Source organism: Acanthochromis polyacanthus, chromosome 1 (assembly GCF_021347895.1).
Source record: "Acanthochromis polyacanthus isolate Apoly-LR-REF ecotype Palm Island chromosome 1, KAUST_Apoly_ChrSc, whole genome shotgun sequence".
Classification (NCBI taxonomy): domain Eukaryota; kingdom Metazoa; phylum Chordata; class Actinopteri; family Pomacentridae; genus Acanthochromis; species Acanthochromis polyacanthus.
In genome coordinates, this window is record NC_067113.1 from 28,395,730 (window position 1) to 28,416,410 (window position 20,681).

At 39.3% G+C, this 20,681-nt stretch overlaps 2 protein-coding genes, 1 long non-coding RNA gene and 1 other non-coding gene across 8 annotated transcripts in view; 2 read left to right on the forward strand and 2 right to left on the reverse strand.

The window, feature by feature from the left end:
• LOC127536782 (uncharacterized) overlaps positions 1-7,770 on the reverse strand; it is a 62,600-nt gene extending 54,830 nt beyond the window's left edge. For both annotated transcript variants that reach the window (XR_007945981.1, XR_007945970.1), the window contains exons 1-2: positions 7,460-7,770; positions 3,558-3,721 (exon numbers count right to left, since the gene is read on the reverse strand). This is a non-coding gene — a long non-coding RNA (uncharacterized LOC127536782). The remainder of the gene's footprint in view (positions 1-3,557; positions 3,722-7,459) is intronic.
• LOC110958906 (afadin-like) lies at positions 208-15,973 on the forward strand. Of its 3 annotated transcripts, XM_022205615.2 has the most exons (24): positions 208-715; positions 1,892-2,084; positions 2,599-2,699; positions 2,854-2,975; positions 3,085-3,173; positions 3,315-3,356; positions 3,489-3,694; positions 4,464-4,609; positions 5,261-5,355; positions 5,450-5,721; positions 5,993-6,136; positions 10,339-10,537; positions 10,638-10,729; positions 10,805-10,891; positions 10,986-11,051; positions 11,143-11,216; positions 11,772-11,890; positions 11,969-12,127; positions 12,263-12,360; positions 13,903-14,043; positions 14,149-14,976; positions 15,391-15,469; positions 15,566-15,617; positions 15,850-15,973. In XM_022205615.2, the coding sequence occupies exons 1-24, from the start codon at positions 620-622 to the stop codon at positions 15,941-15,943; spliced, it is 3,594 nt and encodes a 1,197-aa protein (XP_022061307.2). In that variant the 5' UTR covers positions 208-619; the 3' UTR covers positions 15,944-15,973. The 3 variants fall into 3 exon arrangements, with proteins under 3 accessions (XP_022061307.2, XP_051813948.1, XP_051813953.1); XM_051957988.1 differs by having other exon boundaries at positions 15,391-15,617; XM_051957993.1 differs by having other exon boundaries at positions 12,266-12,360; positions 15,391-15,617.
• On the reverse strand, positions 15,619-19,355 carry dusp23b (dual specificity phosphatase 23b). Of its 2 annotated transcripts, none has more exons than XM_022205628.2 (3): positions 19,092-19,355; positions 17,621-17,900; positions 15,619-16,479 (listed from the first exon to the last, which is right to left on the reverse strand). In XM_022205628.2, exons 2-3 carry the CDS (start codon positions 17,888-17,890, stop codon positions 16,294-16,296), a joined length of 456 nt encoding a protein of 151 aa, XP_022061320.1. In that variant the 5' UTR covers positions 17,891-17,900; positions 19,092-19,355; the 3' UTR covers positions 15,619-16,293. The 2 variants fall into 2 exon arrangements, with proteins under 2 accessions (XP_022061320.1, XP_022061321.1); XM_022205629.2 differs by lacking the exon at positions 19,092-19,355 and adding an exon at positions 18,865-19,030.
• Positions 19,315-19,397, forward strand: trnal-cag (transfer RNA leucine (anticodon CAG)). Its single transcript has one exon. It is a non-coding gene; the product is annotated as a tRNA-Leu (tRNA).
• Positions 19,398-20,681: the final 1,284 nt, after the last annotated feature.

Genomic DNA, 20,681 nt, shown 5'->3' on the forward strand with positions numbered 1-20,681 from the left:
AGCTGCCCCACATACATAGCGCTGACTGAATGGGAAGACATGTTACCATAAATTGTGCTGAAAATCCCTGGTATGCATGAGAAGTAGGATTCCCTCAAGCGTAAATGGCCGTATCGCCGCGAAAAGGAGGATGAAAACCTCTCATGGTGACGGTGAAAACGCTGCTGCACGCCGTCAGCATCGCACTCTGCAGTATTCTTGGGAAAATATCTGAAATAATCAAGTCAATCACTGTCAGAAAACGGCAGATTAAACTTGGCAGCGGACTGGAAAGATGGGAATCACTTGCTTGTGTCAGATGTACGATTAGGAAACAGTTTGCCTCACATAACAAAGATGCACTGACCTGTTAAATGAGGGCAGCGGGGCGTGGGGGCTTCAAGAGGATCAGGATGTGAGGATAGAGTAGGCAATTATGTTTAAGGACTCGCTGCGGAGGACAATGAGTTTATAACGAATGGCAAAAAGATTGACAAAGGGGTGGGGTCCGAATAGATGCAACACCCACGACACATTTTCTCAACTTTTCCATCAGGGGATATTTTCCTTCTGTCTGTTTCTGGATGAAATTTGCAAGAGCAAGTAAAGACGCAAAAGTTTTTAGGTAAAAAGTCGAAAAATGCCAGAGGAAGAAGAACGAGAGAAGCTAGCCAAAGTCATCAGACAGTGGAATAACAACAGACTGGACCTGTTTGAAATCAGTCAACCTGATGAGGTGAGTCGTCTGCAGAGGTCAGAGATGATCAATACGTTAAACACAAAGTCTGGAAACTTTAATTCTGCATTTAGCACCAGTGTCAAAGCTGTATTTACCATGCAACTACAATAATTTACTGTTAAAATGTACTTTATTATACGTAATAGAATGTTACTTTAGTGCTAAAATTAGTCAAACAATTAATTAATTAGTTGATCAAAAGAGAAATAATCAGCAACGATTTAGACTGTAAAATATTTTAACAACTTTCAAGCAAAAAAAGCAGGTTTCAGTTTCTCAAATGACAGGATTTGCTGCTTATCTATTGATGTAAAAATTTATTTTGCTTACACACAGTAAAATATTGTAATTTTACAGTTGCACAATTTTTTTTATCAAGTTAAAATAAAAATAAAAAATGGTTAAAAAGACACCAATTTTCACAGTGTACATCCTCCGTGTTGCTCCAATTGGACTTAGAGAAGTCATGGAGCTCCACAGATTGAGGCTCTGTTTTGTTAATGAGTTGCAATTGTTGTATTTGTAAGTCCCTAATTTAAGATTTGCTTTTTCATTATGTGACAGACAAAATTTCTTGAATTCCTGAATCAGTTTCTCTTTTTCTAACCGTTTGCAGTGCCTGGTTTAGGCACTAGTGTGGAGGAAATCAGGGTAGGGACCCTTTATTTGGCCCTAAAAATGTCATATCCAGCCTTGATAAAGAAAAACACACAAAGTTTTGGCTCATGATGTTCTGCTACATGTTTAATTTCTCTGTTCTTTTGTGATGGAGTCCCTCTTTACTGAACATGAATGTCCTTAACCTGAGCTGCAAAACGAATCCCAAATACAAATCTCATGAAACAGATTTTCTCTCATAGTATCGACTACATTCCTGTTTTTAGGTTGAAATTCAAAGCTCAGTGAATGGTTGATTGTTTGGTTTAATACAAGCAGGAAGCGCAGCAGGAAAATCTCTCAGGGACATTTTAGAAGCTTTCTAAATTCCTGAATCCACTGCAGCAGTTTCTAAAGAGAAGATTGGTCTATTCATCCTCAAAGCCTATTCAGCTCAGTGGTTTCAGAACACTTCATGCAGCATAGAAAAGTGTGTTTTTTATAGGGAAAAATGATTAAACGAATGTATGGGAAAGCACACGGCGCACTGAAGGCCTGTCACCTGTTCTCTGGCAGAACCTGGAGTTTCACGGCGTGATGCGCTTCTACTTCGAGGACCACGTTGTCGGCAACGTCGCCACAAAGTGTCTGCGTATTTGCAGCAACTCGCCAACTCATGAGGTCATCGAAACTCTCTCGGAGAAATTCAGGCCTGATATGAAAATGCTGACGACTAGTTATTCTCTGTATGAGATCCACACCAATAAAGGTAAGAGGTTCGAGTAGAGGTTAAAAACTGCACTAACACTACAGTGTGGCGGCTGCTGTGTCTACTTGAAGGAATACGTTGATAGTAATTCTCATTACATATTGTTAACAAGGGCATATAATTACGACATTTTGCTTCACTCGTCATAATTTATCAAATTGTTGAAATTATCGATCAAGTAAAATGCTGGTTTCGACTTCTAAAATGTGATGATTTCCTGCTTCCATATGGTTTTATGACAGTAAATTGCATATAAAAAGTGCTCTAGGAACTTGTGATGGCCATTTCCTCTTGTTTTCTGTCAATTTAGAGCATTCTGATGTTTAATCAATATTGAAAAGAATTTGTAATTGCATTTCCGACTTTGTGTTTTGAAACAATTCACATAGCATAAGGATGTCTGTAAAAAATTAACACACATGAACTGACATTGTCCAGATGTTCCATGAACAGTCGCATCGCTGATTTAACAATATTCTCTCACTATTTTTATGTATGTTGTTTGTGGAATAAGAGCGTAAATTGGATCCAGATGAGAAACCTTTGGTGGTGCAATTGAACTGGAACTTGGACAACAAAGAAGGACGCTTTGTGCTCAAGAAAGACAGTTCAGAGGTAACCCGAAAATCCAATATAGTACACTGGATCATAACCAGAATCTGAATTTTGAAGTAATGTGCTGATTGTCTGATCATTGTGTGTGCAGTTTTACACTTCCTCCATCACATATAACTTATTTATAATCTGTTCATGTGTTGGAACAATAAAGGAAAGCTGTCAGGAGAAAGAGAAAGGAGGCATGATCCAAACCTTTAAGAGGACGCTGTCAAGAAAAGGAAAGAAGAAAGAGAAAACCAACGCAGCTGACAAGGTTTCAGAGGATGAAAACGGGTAAAATCTTTCATTGTTCACCAACTTATTTATTTTCCAGACTACTAGTCACTGGCTTGCTGTATCTAACGATCAAAAAAATGTCTTCTCCTTTTAAATTAATATCCAGGTCAACTGAAAATCTACTGAACAACAACAGCGTTTGTTTGTGTAGCCTTGAGACACAAAATAAAAGGCAGCAGAAGCAGCCTGCCGCGGGTAAGTCAGTTTAAACAGTTGAGTCAAGTGCATGAACAAGACCATTTCAGTGCAGCATATTTAACTTCTAAGGACAAGATTATCTGACATAAATCAAACATCTGCAAAGCATTCCTCATTTACCTCACCGTGACTTTTCAGATCAACCTGGATTACCAGCAGGAGTTCAATTCTGTGATCACTGTGAGTATGAAACCAAAGAAAATGCTCCTTTCACTGTAATATTTTTTAGTTTGAAACATGCCAGCTGTGAGCTCGCTGCCTTTCCCTTCTCATAATGTCCTCCTGCCCCCTGCTGGTGTGTTTGCCTTTCAGCTGAGGAGCCCTTCCTGTCTGCAGTCATAAATTACACCAACAGCTCCACGGTTCATTTCAAGCTCTCACCTGCTTACATCCTCTACGTCGCCGGCCGGTTTGCTCTGCAACGCCATCACGGTCGAAGCTCTCCGGCCTCAGGACGCGCACACGGCGTAACCTCCATCACCAACAAAATGGTGGCCATGACAGGGAAGGTCATCCAGGCAAGTCCAGGGAAGCTCATGTTGCACCTGCAAAGACAAAATGGAATCACAACATAAGAAAATAGTCAAATAAGTTGACATTTTACTGTATAATCAAGTTGTTGCACCTTTAATATAGGCTAAATAGAAAATATATTAGTTATAAACCTGTCTTTCAAAAAGAAAACAACGTTAAATTTAATCTACATAATAATAAAAGCATCAGGCACCAGTTGTCCCTGTCCGCTGCAAAGCTTTTTGTCTATAGTATGCTTTCCCATCTGTTTTATTAGAGTACAAACTGCTCAAAGTTAGGTGTAACCACACTCAAGCCTGCGTAATCGCTCTATAAACAAATCAAGCATTAGATTCTTAAAAAGTGGAGCCATCATTTCTGCAAAATCCTGAAAAAAAATTCTATTTCCTCAGTTTTGATAGCGTTCTATTTCACTCAAACACACTTGTGATGTTTCAAATTAAGCTGGTGGGGCAAAACAGCCTTTAGTCTATTTGTTTTCTCAGGCAGCTTTGCACAGAGGCGTCACCTCCAATGATTGATTTGTTGCAGTAACCACACTAATACTATTTATTATTTTATACATATTGTGTTGTTTTTTGTTGTCCTATGAGGTTTTGTCATCTTTGTGGCAACAGCTCCAATTTAGCTGCTTGAAATTACAAATATTTGTGCGATGTCTGTACAAGAAGAAAAAAAGACCTCTAAATCAAATGTGCAGGTTTTCTGTAAGTTAAAATGGCCCCGCTGTGTGTCTTGTATCTGCCTTTACAGAGGCAGCAGACCATCGCCGGGGCTCTCGCCTTCTGGATGGCCAACTCCTCTGAGCTGCTAAACTTCCTCAAGCATGACAAAGACCTCGGTCCACTGACACAGCAGAGCCAGCTGGAGCTGTCGCACCTGGTGCACAAAGCCTACAGGTACAGATGACAGACTAGAATACACTGAATCAATCATCCAGAACCTGGAGCTGCAGCGATTAATCAGCTAGCTGCCAATTGTTCGATTAATTGCCAGCTAATTTGATAACTGTTGAGTAATTTCTTAAGAGAAACAAGTAAAAAGTCTATCATTTCTTATTCTGTGACTAGAATATTTGCAGTTTCTTTCACTCCTCACAACAAAGTAAACTGAATATCTTGAGAGATTCAAGTATACTTGTTTGGCTCAGCATAACACTGAACGACATTTAACACCATTTGCTGACATTTTATTGACTAATCAGTACATTTTAAAAAACAAGCAATAGATTATTTGACCATGAAAGAAACTTCATCTCACCTATTTGTAAATACTGTCTATCGATATGTTTATATAGTTATGAACAAAAGTCATATTTCCAAAAGACCTACAATAAATCTATAAAAGAACCAAAATGCATGATTTTTTTAGTAAGTAAATTGCTAACTGCATATAAATAAGTATACATATAGGGGAATTTTGACTACAGAAAATCAAAATGTGTCTGAAATGTATGAAAATGTTTACATAAGAACAAAATGACCAGAACTATGCAGCCAAACTGATTCCGTTTATGGATTCTATACCATGTTTTGTGTTTATTCCCAAAGTTGCCTGCTGCAGTGTCTACAGAATGAATTAAAGAAACATTTACCAACTTTTCTGATCGATCCTGAGCAACATGGTCCACTGCCAGCTGGTATAGGTACAGATTTGATTATTTACTGTACTACAGATATTATGACAGTCAGTACAGTAGTCCTGGAAGAGCTGTGACAGTTTTTGTTGTGTTGTTACAGAGATGGTGCTGAACACCCTGATGAACGCAATGTCTCTGCTGCGCCGCTGTCGGGTCAACCCAGCCCTCACCATCCAGCTCTTCTCCCAGCTCTTCCATTTCATCAGCGCCTGGCTCTTCAACCAGCTCATGAGCCCCGAGTCCAGCACTCCAGGCCTGCGCTCCCACTACTGGGGAGCTGCTCTCCGCCAGAGGCTCACCGGCATCGAAGCCTGGGCTGAGCGGCAGGGCCTGGAGCTGGCTGCTGACTGCCACCTGGGACGCATCATCCAGGTATGGAACTACCTGCACTGCATATCAGAATGCTGGTAAAAACAAGGCTTCATATGAAATGTGTGGTCAGTGTCTTATGCCACCCATATGCGTCAAGCTTCTACCTCAAAAAATAAGCAAAACCTGAATCGAGTGCTTTCTCTACAACTATTTTATGTGGGTTTTTTTGTGAAATAATACATTTCTGACCTCTGAGATTTCATTTACAGTGTCGGAGCACATGTTTCATTTGGAACAAGCTGTTAAAATAGCTTTGCCTGGCTGTTTCTAGGCAACCACGCTCCTGACCATGAATAAGTACTCGACGCAGGATGCGAAGGACATCCAGAGTACCTGCTTCAAGTTGAACTCGCTGCAGCTGCAGATGTTGCTCGTCGGTTACCTCTATGCAACCAATGAACCTCACATCCCCCCTGTGAGTACACTCAGCCTGTTGTCCCACTCCATTCATGCTTGCAAAGCCGAAGACATTTTTGATATCAAAAGGAAAAGGCTGTAGAAACACTACTGCAACTGATTATACAAAATATTTAGTGTTTCTTTTAGGAGCATTTGGTGTTAAATACAGACATAAGCTTAAGATGAGCTTGTGAGGGGAGCAAGAGCTTCAGCAGGAGCTCAGCAGAATATATTTAATGGTATGAATAATTAACAAAGATTAATAATATCTGAAGAATAGTAAAGTGAGGTGTCACTTCACCTTATTGCTTTTGGGCGTGACATATTTCTCTAATATCCTGCTGAATGTGACGTGTGAAGAATAACGCTTGCTGTGAACATTCATCCCGTATGTGACAAAAGCAATATCAAATCTCCCACTGAGCCAACGGGGGAGTTATTTTGTAAATGTGCAGTGTACAACTACCTACTGAGACTTTAATAGAGCCAGCAGAGAAACATCTTTCTACAGAAATGTGCCACAGCCCAATTTGGTGAATAACACTCAAACCAAACATCAGTGTTTGTATGTCATAACTATAAATACCAACAGACATTTAAGTTTCATAATCTCTGAAAACCCTAAGAAACTACTATGTAGTTTTAATGAGGTGTCTCCTTTTTTCCAATTACAACCAAAGTATTATCAGTATTTATCTATACTAACACTTGCTGCATTCATTTATGCTCATATTCTTCTTGTGTGGCACATAAACAAGGAAGTACATGCATTTTTTTTTTGCATCTGTTTGAATGAGATTATACTGACACAACAGGAGTTTTGAACAAAAAAAAGACCTGTTAATTCCACGATTTGCAATGTGCATGTGTATCAGTGAGTGACGCTTAAATAACAGAAATACACACTCCAAAGTGATCACATAGTTGAATTAGCTAACTCCTCAAACCAAACCTAAAATTTTAACCTTAAAGAAAAGCAGGATTCATTGCGGAATATTGTTAGGCTTATTTGAGACAGCTGTTTGGAAAAGTATTAGAGGATAAATTAGCTGATTTATTATTTTTAAAAATGATTTCACAATTAATAAAAAAATACGCAAATACTTTCTATTTTTTTAAGTAGCAGTAAAAGCCTAAGTTAAGCAGTTACCTAGCACCAGTGAGCAGAAGAGCTTTTTTAGATAGCAGCCTCATTAAGCCCCAGCAGCTCATTAACCTAGCAGCTTATGCTAGCATCTCATTAACCTAGCAGCTTAACCTAGCCTCGCCAAGCACAGAAACACTAACTGGGAAAGTACAACTTTCAGTATAAAAGAAAATATCAGCGGCAAATACTTACCCTCCTGAAGTAAAACGATGAGCCGTCTCAACAGAACATAAAAGTCCAGAGTCTCAAATGAAGTAACATTTGTGGCTGTTGTGCTGTAAAAGGCTAGCTAGCTAACCAACGAAAGGAGTCTGTTGGGGCTCTAACTTTGCCTTCTGAGTGACGTTTGGTGTCAAATATTTCACTCACTTTTTCCATTATAGTAATACTAAAGTGTACACTGCAGGTATTACTTCTACTAGTACTACAACAACATGGTAAAGCACACAAATATAATAGCCTAGCAATACTAAACTCTTTTCTGAGGTTGTTTCTTTTATTTTGCCATGGCTACCCTGACTGTAGTCATGGCAACTACAACTGTTAACTATAAAAACTACTGCTGCTGCTGCTTCTGAAAGTACAACTACTAGACACTACTACACCTAATGCTACGGCCACTTTTACTTAACCTGGTATTTAAAATCAAATAAATGTTTTATCCATTTCTGACGTCACCACAGTACAGGCATAGTCACAAGTCAAAGTTATGCATTGACCCTTACTGAAATATTACCATGTAAGAACTATCAAAATAGCACATAAAATATAAATAACGACTACTCAAAGTATAATAAAACAAAACTATGTCATTACACTGTTAATGTGTGATGGGACCACTTCCAATAATTTCAAATACTGTTTGGTTGTTTTTGCTGCAGTAATGCATTCATTTAATTAGCTGATCATATAATAATAATAATAATCCCAAGTTATAGAACACTTTTCAGAATCCAAGGAACAAAATGCAGAAAAATAAAACGGATCATGAAATCATTATACTCCAAATGATATTTTGGTGTATATAGTGCCACCTCTTTTGGAAGTGTTCCGCCTTTATTTCTTGAAAATGTTAAATTGTTGTTGCTGAGCTTTGCAGCATCACCAGTGTTGAACTCGGGGAATAACTTGGCGGAGGCAGTTATCTGGCATTTTATTTATTGAGGGGAAACAACTCAACCTCATACATGTTACTCGTTCTCATCCTGGAGGGAATGACGTCTGAACTTAACAAACAAGAGGAAGACAATACAGTTCCTGAAACACAGATGTGCGAACACAGTGGCGAAAATAAAGTACTGCACCTTGTTACAAACGATACAGCCTCATCTTATAACAACTGAGTACATAAATTAGAGATTGTCTCTTAACAGTTGTCAATATGTTTTGACATTTTGACAAGAATTTACAAAAAAAAATCATGTCAAAGTGAAAACTGATTTGTACAATGTAATGTCAGTCAATTAGACATGTAAATTTACCCTCTACTTTCACAAGCCTTCCGAGGCCTGCTGCCGAGAAGCATCCCCACATTATGATGCTGCCACCCCCATGCTTCATAGTGGGGATGGAGTGTTTGGGATGATGAGCAGTCCAAATATATTATCTACATGGCCAAAAAGCTCAATTTTGATCTCATCAGACCAAAGAAACTTCTTCCATTTCACTTCAGAGTCTCCTACGAGCTTTCTCGTGAACTCTAGTCAAGATTTAATATTAGCTTGTTTCAATAGTGTCTCTCTTTTCCACTCTCCCATAAAGCTTTCACTGGTAGAGAACCTGATCAACAGTTGCTATATACACAATTTCTTCTCTCTCAGCCACTAAATAGCCACTAGTCAATCAGTCTTTGAGTATGGCCTGCTCTAGGCAGATATACGTATGTGCCATATAACTTCCATTTCTTGTTAATGGATTCGATTTTACTCCAGGGTACATTCGGTGGCATGGAAATTTAAGTTATGCTTTTCAATAACCTTTTTACTGAGTTGGAATGATCTTTTGTCCTAGTGGTGTAGTTATATCCAGGAGTACTGATTCATTCCAGATACCGATGTCTTTATACCACAATCACTTGAGACTCAAGAACGGAAATTAAAACTCAAGTAAAGGCAACTCAGGAAGTGTTAAATGGTAAAGATATATTTCAAGAAGGGTCTTAAGAGACGTAAGTGACTTAGCCAACCTGATTTCTTCAGTCATATCGTTCCAGAGTGTTGGGGCCCAAATGCAAACATTTTGCGTGTATTGCGCACTAAGTGGTTAGAGAGACAAGTGGAAAAGGATCCATGAAGGGCTTTAAAGATATCAATAAAATCTTAAAATCTGACCTTAAACATAGCGGGAGCCAGTGTAAAGAGGATAAAACAGGAGTGATACAATCATGTCCCTTGGTTCTGGTTAAAATCCTGGCAAGTCAAGTTCCAAGTAGCATCTGGAGTTGATTGATAGATTTTTGGTTTAGGCAGGCATAAAGGTTGCTGCACTAATCCAGATGTGTTGAGGTAGACGTGTATAAGATGGTCTAAAAGTTAAGATAGATTGGATTTGAAGGGTGGTATTGTACAAGCTTTGTGGTACGCTGCTTAAAAGATTACTATCACATTATATGCCAAGATTCTTTGCAACAGACAATGGCTTAGCATTGGAAGTATTACATCTGCAAATGACTTAGAAGTGTAAAATACATGCAAAGTCTAATACCTGCTTAAATGCAATAGAATTAAAGTATACAGTAGCAGAAAATGGAAATATTTAAGCAACATAAGATTGCCTATTGATTGTAACTACAATGTCTACTTCACCTTCTATTTATTACTACATCTAGTGGCTTCAAAGTTGTTGTGCCATCATAACTTTTGTGTCATGCTTTTGCATTTTGCTATGTCTCCATGGAGGTGAGAGTTCAGGGTCGTCTCGAGTATTTTTCAGAGTCGCAGCAGGCGGATCAGATGAGCCTCCCCTGAAGCCTTGTCACACAATGACAAATGCCCATCTACTCTATACGCCAGATCGACCTTTTCCTGAAATATTTCCGCCATCCGATGCGCTGTCTGTCATCCTCGCTGCAGGATTTGATCGATGCCGTCGTGGCTGCTGCCGAGGCCTCGGCTGATAACCTGATTCGAAGTGAAGGACGGGACATCCAGCTGGAGGAGAGCCTCGACCTCCACTTGCCCTTCCTGCTGCCGGAGGGGGGATACTCCTGTGACACCGTCAGAGGAATCCCTCAAGGATTTACAGAGTTTATGGAGCCGATATGCCAGAAAGGTAAATTATCTTGACTTCACATGCAAAGGTTGAATCATATTTAACCCTAACATGGCTTCTTTGTCAAACATTTGCATTATTTTCCTTCCTTTTGTCAAAGGTCTCTGCTATTTGACGTCCCAGCTGAACTCTAAAGGAGACTGGACCGTACATTTCAGTGAATCTACAGCTTCTGAAGAGAGAACATACCTGGTAAATAAATTCGTTGTTTCCAGATGTGCTGGTCCATGATTTGAGATCAAGTTAAACATCTGTGTTTTTAAACAGGCACCACACAGGCAGCCAGAGGTTGTGACCATCACACTGAACAAACCTCTGAACAGTGGGATGGGCGTCAGCATCGTGGCTGCAAAGGTGACTATCAAAATGTTATTTTTCTTAATTGCAGCTATTGAACTACCAGTAAAGTGTCTCATGAATGAACAGCCTCTTTCTTTCACTGCTGCAGGGAGCAGGGCAGGGTAACATTGGCATCTATATTAAATCCATTGTGAAGGGCGGACCAGCTGAAATGGTGAGAGGTTTGAAGAACCTGAACTTGAGGTGTGAAATTGTTTTTTATGAAATCACACAAAGGTAAAACTAAATTGTGTGTCTGTGTGCAGAACAGCCGGTTAGCAGCTGGAGATCAGCTACTCAGTGTGGACGGTCAAAGCCTGGTTGGACTCAGCCAAGAAAGGTAGAAACACAACAGTGTGGCGGACAGATAACAGAGAAAAGATGAGGTTTATATCCTTCTACAGAGATGTTGGTGCAGATTGAAATGTGCAACAACTACAAAATGGACTGATGAAATTTTGTACAGATACTCATTAATTCCTGGTGAATAAATCCTAATAATATCCTTTTTCCCTTGCGTACCACCATGAGGTTGACACTTGTGTTTTTGAGGGAAATGTGTCATCAAATGCTGCTGAGTGGTTAATGAATTTCAAATTAAAAGCATCATTTAAAACAGTGCAATTAACAAATCAAAAGGCTCGCAATTTTAGATATATATTGTGCAGCACATCTGATCTATGGCTTAATTTTATTTACTATTATTACTACTTTATTTAACTTAAATGTGTAATACGCACATGCTGCTCCTGTTGTAATGCAGAAAATGCTATGAACAGGTGGTTTAGAATCATGTGTTTTTTACTTTAAAATCTCCTCCAAAATAAGTCCAAACTCAATATTACCTTTCAGCTTTTTATTTTGCTTTTCTAACCTCATTATTCTTTCGATTCAGGGCAGCAGCGATCATGATGCAAACCGGCCCCGTTGTGACTTTACAGGTTGCAAAGTTCGGAGCGAGTTATCACGGCCTGGGGGCTCTGCTGAGTGAACCAACTCCAGAGAGAACAACTGGTAAGAAAATACTAGAAGGAAAATCTGTATTTTTCCCCCACTTTCTGCCCTAATGAACACATTCTCTTGCTTCACAAGGCGATCGAGGCCTCGCTAAGACAAATGGTAAAGCGTTCATGCTGTACAGCGTCGTGGATCCTGGACCTTCAGAGCGTCTCCACGGAGGCAGCAGACGACAGAAAGAGCAGATAATGCAGAGAAGCAGGCAACTTTATCGCTCCAACCCCAACATGACCAGTGGGTACACTTGTGCTCTGATCACTTATAGCTGCTGGGCACTAACAGCACTCAGCTTTAATGTGAAATATATTCAAGGCTTGAGGGTGAGTCATGAGAGCAGCTCCAGCATTTTTATTTTTCTCCTTATTCCAGCAGACATTTGCCTGGAGGATGAGGATGAACCTGTTGAACCTGCTGTCAGTAGAAATCACAACTTTGCTTCGTTTTCCAGCATCAACCTCTGCACTGATGTGAGAACCCCAGTTTGTGGTGATGAAACACTGAAGCAGCAGAAACAGATTCACAAAACATTTACTGACACGAAGACGTTCAAAGTATTTTTCTAGGAAAACCGTGAAACTTGCCAAATTTTGCTTATTTGTCAAAATATCCACATTTCAGTGTTTAAAGAGCCCATATTATGCACATTTGCAGGTTTAGAATTGTATTTTTACATATTTTAATGCACAAATACATCATTTTTGTCATACAGTACATTGCTGCTAGGCTAGCCGCGCCAGACAACCCACGGCAATGAATTTAATTCTCTGCCAGGGTGGGTCTAGTTACCCTCCATAAGGCTCGAGGCTGGATTCTCCTAAAACTGGCCGGACGAATCACCATGAAGTGTAGAGTCAGAAGGCGGGCGTAACGAAGTGACGACAGAGGCGCGACGATTCTGACAGAAACAACCGGCGCACAATAAACGGTTATCTTTCGACTCGGCTTTGGCCACAGCCCTTAAAGATTTGAAGCTAAAATTCAACTTGAAAGATAAACAAAGGACGGCACTGAAGTGTTTCATTGAGAAGAAAGACGTATTTGGACTTATGCCGACGGGATATGGCAAATCCTTAATATACCAGTTGGCTCCGCGGCTCCGCTGGTTGGGAAGCTAATGGGACTTAGCCACAATCCGCTGGTGCTCTCGGAACTACGTCAGCCTATTCATTGCGTTGATTGGTTGTATACCTACCCAACTGCTGCAGAGGGATTTGATAGACAACCTTTTAGCCCGCCTCCCTCCCTGTCGAGCTTCCCTAGACCCTTGTGCCATCAGAACATGGGGTCTAGCGCGGCTAGGCTACATTGCTGCAGCATTTCTTCTCAATCTCTGTCTGAAACCCTCAGTTTTACCTACTCTCTCTTTAAAGACTCTCTACCAAAAAGCCCAGTTTCCTCTGATTGGTCAGCTGATCTGATACATGTGAGACATTTTTTTAGGTTTTATAACCCCAAATCTTTGAATATAGGGACATAGCCCAAGCAGAGGCAGCTCTAGCAAGAAAATAACGAGTGACAACAATGAAGCTGCTCATGCTTTGTTGAAGTTGTTTTGTAGATTAGTTACATAGTGATGTCACTAAGTAACAGAAAAAAAGCCTGGACATCAAACGAAGTGTTTCAGGCAGGTTAGAAGCAGTGTTTTCTGTGAAAATAACTCACTTTGGTGTATATTTTGGGCTTCAACTCATTAAAAACAAAGCTATAAAACAATACTCGAAAAACACAAAACCTCAAAAATATGGACTCTTTAAAGATACATTGAACAGCGCTATATTTGCCATTGTCTTACATATGCACTGCAAGTAAAGTTTACATTTTGAGTAAAGATGATTTTTCTTGCCTGTTTTTGATGTTTTGGGGAAGTAAATGTAACATTTTGTAGGAAAAAAAATCAAGATTTATGATTCAGTTAAACATTCACGGTGAAAGGAAATATGGTATAATTGCAAAAATGTGCAGCTCTTGTCACAAATGGAACAATGTTCTGTTTTTGTATTTATATTCAGACATTTCACAGGGAATACTTGACACTTCCGACTCCTAAATCCCAGGACAAGGGCATATCTGAATCCAGTCGACCACAGCAAACATTCAAAGCACCTCTGAGACCTTTAGACGGACAAAGATCCAGTCAAAGGACCTTCATGGTATGTCTGGATCATCATTTATTCTATTTATTTGGCATTAAATGAGGACAATCGCACAAGTACAGCTGGTTAAATGCTATTAAACTCTCTTTATTCCCTCTAAAGCGCCAAGCCCTGTCACAGGAGAACTTGTGTATGGACAGTGGAGGCCCCCTGCTGGACAAACGGCAGAACATGTGGCTGCAGAAGGACCAGGCAGCAAAGCAAACCACGAGGCACTATTCATCTTTCCCGATTCGCTTGAGCGTTTCCACCCACGACATCCTCTCTGAGAGCGCAAAACAACAGCAGGGAAGTCGCACGAGCAACGCCGGCGTCTGGAGAACGCCGTTTTCCCAGCAATCAGCACCGACTCCTTCAGTGCAGCCGATACGCATTGACATCCCCATAACCAGAGCAGTGAGCACCCAGTCAAACCCTCCACTCACCACCTTCCAAGTGAAGATGAGCCAGACTCTCAAAGTCAACAAGCAGAGCCCTCACATATATGCATGTCCAGTTTCTGCAATAAAGAAGCTCCCTCAGTCCTCACAGCAGCAAAGAAACCAAGCAGCCAAACCCCAAGTGAGCATCACTCCAACCAAACATGTCTCCTTCCAAGAGCCTCCCCACCAGCAGAAGACGAGCTCGGGCCCGGCAAAGCAGAAAGACCCCCAGGAGATGTCGGGCCCCTGGAGGAGAGAGGCCCAGGAGAAGCTGGAGAAGCAGCAGAGGCTTCAGGTGGTGGAGCTGCTGCAGCAGGAGGTGCAGGAGCTCCAGGCCAAAGCCAAGCGCTCGTCGGAGGAGAACGACCGACTGCGGAAGCTGAACCTGGAGTGGCAGTTTCAGAAGAGGCTGCAGGAGGTTCAGCAGAGGGGAGAGGACGAAGATGAGGAGGAGGATGAAGACTTGGACATGATGGTGACACTACAGCAGCTGGAGGAAAGAGTGCAGGTAGAGTGCACCAACAGGAAGATGTTAAAGGGAAAATAAACCCAACACTTTTTTGTTTTTTGATGGATTTTGAGCACAACAACCTGCAGAAAACTGTGACTAAAGGTGGTTCAATTAGTGGCAAAGATTTTCTAGAAAAATTTAAATATTAAGCAAGAAAATATACACAACTATGTGAAATATCTAACATATCTGAAGCACAAAGAGTCACATTTTTCCATTAACATTTCAACAGACAATTATTGCTATTAATTCTTATGGGCAACAACAGAGCCTGAAATTATATCAAAAAGTTACATAATTAAGTTATGCATCTTAAAATGTTACAATAAAGTGATTATATGTCCGTTTGCCATCAACTGCTATTCAAAAAGTAACTATTCTGTATCTATGTACCATTTTTTCCATGTTTAGAATACGAAAAAGGAGAGTAATGAGATGGAGAAGCAAGCAGGAACTCACCTCTGTCAGGAGGAAGACAGAGCAAAGACTGGTCATACAACTTTTTTTTTTCCCAAATTCAAAAGAGTTTGTGTTCATCTGACATCTCATTTTAGATTAAACGGCAAAGTTTTTGTGTTTTTTGCAGATCAGAAACCAAGCGGACCGAGCCGAGATGTTCACAACATGGAATCAAGAGGGTGAGTTTACAAGAAGTTAAAATTTTATTTAACACACAGCTATTGATGCAGCATTTTTTCAAAAATGTCCACAAACAACTGTCCACCCCAAGAAAGCAACTTAACTCTTTAAAAGAATCTCCCTGAGTAAAAAAGTCTGCAGATGGCATGAGCATAAATATATTTCAAAACCGTTTGCGTCCCCCGTAAGAAAGAGAAATCAAGTATTTGTGCTTATTTTGTGTTTTTGCAGGAATCAGGAGGAGAAAACGAGGAGAGTGTCGGCTCCTGAGAAGCTCACCTTCAAGGAGCGTCAGCATCTCTTTTCTCTGGCGTCCAGTGCATAAAATAAAAGCAGCTTAAAGCCTTTAAATCAGAGACCTCAGATCAGAAAAACGTCTTAATGAAGAAATGTAATAATCTGTGAGCAGGGCGACGGTGTACAGCAACACGTAAAAAAAAGAAAAAAAGAAAAGCTGAACACATTTGCAGTAGAAATGTTTGAGTAATTTCTACATTTAAGCCGAGTACTATTATCTGTATCAGTCATTCCTTGGATTTATGAAGGAATGACTGGAAAAACACTGTTTTTCATGTTTCCATACAATAAAGCCTTAATTTAGGAGTAGTTGACTTTGTTTTATGCTTATTTCCTGTAAAATAAGAGCTTTATGTTGCTACTTTTCTTCTGCTAACGCTACTTAGTGCGCTGGTAAAACTGCACCACTGCTTTCTCTTGTTGGCTGGTTTCAATCGAACCTGGCCTCAGTCTGCGGATCTCGTGGATGGCGTCTTGTCCAGAAATCTTCCTCGTCTTCACCAGGTAGCAGGCCAGCATGGTCCCCGTTCTGCCGTGGCCATGCATGCAGTGAACTCCCACACCCTGACGACAAACAACACAACGTTTATTCACTTCAGTGGACTGTAACGCAGCAAACATCCTGCAGCGGTCAGGAAACGAGACGTTTACACGTAGCTTCACAAACACAGGTTTTAACCCTCCTGTTGTCCTCCTTTACCAGCACCAAAAATATGGTTTCCTTGTCTGAAAAAAAAATCCAAAAGTTCAGCAAAAAAATTCTCCAAATTTCTGAAAATTAGGATGTATGAATTATAATTATGTAGAAAAAATAATTAAGAATGGATAAATGCTGGATCCGATATTCATCCATTTCTATTTATTACTGTAATTTTTAACTAATTTCCAAAGGAAAAAAAACTTTTGTTTTGTTTATGTTTTACATCTATGCACTTGAAAGAAGTTTTTTTTTTAAATCAGTTAAAAATTGTACTAAAAATTAAGAATTGATGAATATCAATAGATTTTCACCAGTTTTTAACCGATTTCTGATAAATAAAATAAAAACATTTCTTTTGTTTGCTTATGTTCTACATATATGCAATTAAGAGAGACATTTTATACTGGAAATCAGTAAAAATGACACTAATAATTCAAAACTGATGAATATCGCATCTAATTTTCATACATTTTTATTTATTACGATCATTTTTAAAAGTCTCTTTTTATTATGTTCTGCATTTATGCAATGAAAAGAGACATTTTTATTGGAAATCAGTTAAACATGATACTATTAAGTAATAATTGATCAATATTGGATCCGATATTCATACATTTTTAAGTATTAGTATAATTTTTAACTGATTTCTGATTAAAAAAAAACAGGTCTTGTTTGTTCATGCTCTACATTTATACAATTAAAAGAGACTTATTTTTCTTTATTTGAAACCAGTTACAAATGTTAGTAATAACTGAAAACTGATGAATACGGGATCTAATTATCAGCTTGTCTGAAGATTTTTAAAGCCTTTCACCTTGTGGACTTTTCATTTATGCATTTTGGAGAAACTGCAAGGTTGTGAAATATTTCTTTCCCTGCTGCTGCTGCTGTTGCTCCAGGGGTATGCCAGATGTTTTAGGTTACAGTGCTGTTCAGCCCTGCAGAGTTCTGAAAATACTTTAAAAACATCCATTAAACACAGTTGGTCAGTATCTGAGATCCTACCTCCCCCTTAGAATTGGCTTCTTCCACGATGGAGAGGAATCTATCGATCTGACTCGGTGAAGGAGGAGTGAAGTCAGCGATCTTGATGTGGTGAAGCTGTAGGTTTGGACATGAGTCATGATAGGGTGGCTTCCTCTCACACAGGCAGACCAGGTGTTTGATGCCGTTGTCCAGCAGATACTGGTATTCACATGTCATCCTGGGCAACGCCAGTCCAGCTAGTTTGCCTGGTTCCACCCAGGAGAAGTTGTTTGGAGCAAAGGAGGCCATGGGTGGAAAACTGGAGCGAGGAAACAGAGATGGAGGAGTCATTATCAGAAAATAGTCTATTAAAACTCTGGATAAAAACATGTGAAAAAAATGCATCTTGAATTTCTTCAAGGTGATGAATAAAGTATATATCACCTATATGTCTGTCTGTCTCAAATAGGAAAATATGAATATTAACTTTATTCATATAGAATGTTTAGAAACAAGGGTTTACAAAGTGCTTCGACTGACAAAATGAACACAGGATACCCAGGTCAGTAAAGACAAACCAAGCCACACAAAATTAGGATAAAAAGACAAAAGTGATAAGACAGAAGGCATAAACTCATCAAGGCAGTATTAATTAATACTAATAAAATAATGAATGCAGTAAAAGCATTAATAAAACACAAAAAACGAGCAAAATATAGATGTTCACTGTGTTTTTGAGCACCACAAAGTTAATTCAACTGTAGTTTGGTCAGGAGAGATTAATAATTAGTTGTGCATCATGTGGCACGCATTTTGAGCAAATGCTACATTTTCAACGTGTTTATTAATTCAAATTAAGCAGTTAAGAGCTGCAAGAACATGCAAAAAAACACACACACACACATACACACACAACAGGAGTGAAATGCAAACACAGTGTTTAACTGTCAAGTTATTTGTCCATAACATTTGCACAACGTTACAGACTAGACTGGATGGTTTAGAGACCTATTCTGACAGTAAACATATTTTAATCATAATAAGACACAAGCCTGGTGTTGAAACACACTGCAGGCCTCACCAGACACCACACAGTTTGACTGAAATATAGTAAAAAGAGGACATGAAGGTAGCTGTTAGCTTAGCTAATGTACCAAGAAACTAACTTCACAACCACTTAGCAGTTTCGTAAAGATTGCTCATGTGAGTCAGCTTCAGCGAAGACACTGCCTTTGTATTATTTAACACAGTCACATCAGTGCCTCACAAAATCACAAAAATACCTTTTTTGAGAAACGGACGCTCTGGTCTTGTTAAACTGCTGCTAGCTAGCAGCTAACTAGCATCTACTTCGACGTGCTAACTACTACTACTTCAGCAGAACAACACGTTATATAACCGAGGCATGCTGGAGTCAGTGTGAGGTGTCGCAGTGTCAGACAATCCATCAATCTATGATGGATAACAGCTCTCACTACAAATCAATTTCTGAAAGGAAATATTAACCTACTTAACGTGGTGGAAAGTTAGCTGACCGGTGGCCGTTAGCAGTCAGACAGGAGACCCCAAATGATGCCGGAACAGCAGCTTCGGATGAACCGTTGCATTTGCGAACCTGGTCCGTTTATATTTTAAGTATTTTAATCCCATTTCAACCAAAATAAATCATCACAATGTAATTTTTTTATCATTTAATATGCTACATAATATGGCCTGGTATATCCCTTCAGTATGTCAGGATGGCCGAGCGGTCTAAGGCGCTGCGTTCAGGTCGCAGTCTCCTCTGGAGGCGTGGGTTCGAATCCCACTTCTGACAACAAAGTTTTTTTCTCCTGGGTGTTCTTGTGTTTACATTTTATGCCACATAAATCATGTATGTTCTGTTTTCTAACATTCCATTCTTATTATGACTATTATTAATATGCATACGTCTGTTACTGTTGGCTGATAATGTGTTTATATCATTCAGCTAAAGCACCAATCTTCATTTGGGTGATCTTATTTATCCCTCCCAGGACACATCCATGACCCCATTTTGAAGTCTAAATGTACAGGCTCTTACTAAACCAAAAGTAGCTGTTGAATAATTCTTATTTTACATTTAAAATGACAAATAATATAAATTTAGCTAGCAAATGGTCTTCTTTTTTGAGAAAAGATTAAAAATTGAATTTCTTTTGTGAGAAATGGGCTCAATTTAGCCAAGTATGCACAAAAAACTATTGAGGTGTTCAACTGGAGACAAATTCTCAACCATTTTGGTAATTCATACCTTTATTAGGTGTGGCTTTAAAGGCCAACTTTCAGATCCGAAAAAGCCACTTTAAAATGCTATTTTATTCAAAAATCTCAACACCAAACATGTTGGTTGGATGGATGTTGGCATGTCAGTTCAAGTCGTAACCTGACAAGCAAATTCCAACAGTTCTGCCATTTGTCATCGAATAAACACAGAGTGAGATGACATCCTGTAAATCAGCATCAGATCACAATATGAATCCAATGTGCTGCAGATGTGCGACTTGTAGATGACTTATGATTTCTGGTCCATTATCTGACTCTTAATCTGTTAATTATCATCCAATATAGTGCATATTTGGTTGTTTTGTGACATTTGTTCTGTTGCGTTTGGAATAACAACTACATTTTCCCATAGATATTAATAAAATATTGTATGCTGCGTTTATATTTTTGGTCCGGTATGCATTTAAATTAGAAAATTGAAGTACGTATCATCCACGCAGCTGCACTTAAATATCTCTAGGGGGCAGCAAAGAGGCAACACTCTACCTAAACAGGAAAAACAAGCTCAGAGTCGATTATAACCTGATAGATGACTGCTGGAGCCATTTTTACAACTTATGGTGGGCAAAAAAGTCCTTTACAAAATTTATTTTAACTATCTCAAAGCTTAGGACCTCAAAAAATACAAAAAAAATGAACAAGAAATTGTACTTGTATGCAAGTATGCTAAGATAAAGGTTTAAAAAAAAAAGGTTGAGTAGAATAAGCAGATTTGATAATGTCCCACTGATTTCTAAAGATAGAAACTGTTTTTTAGTTTGTAAAATGTGGTTTCGACTCCAAATCTGTCACCAGG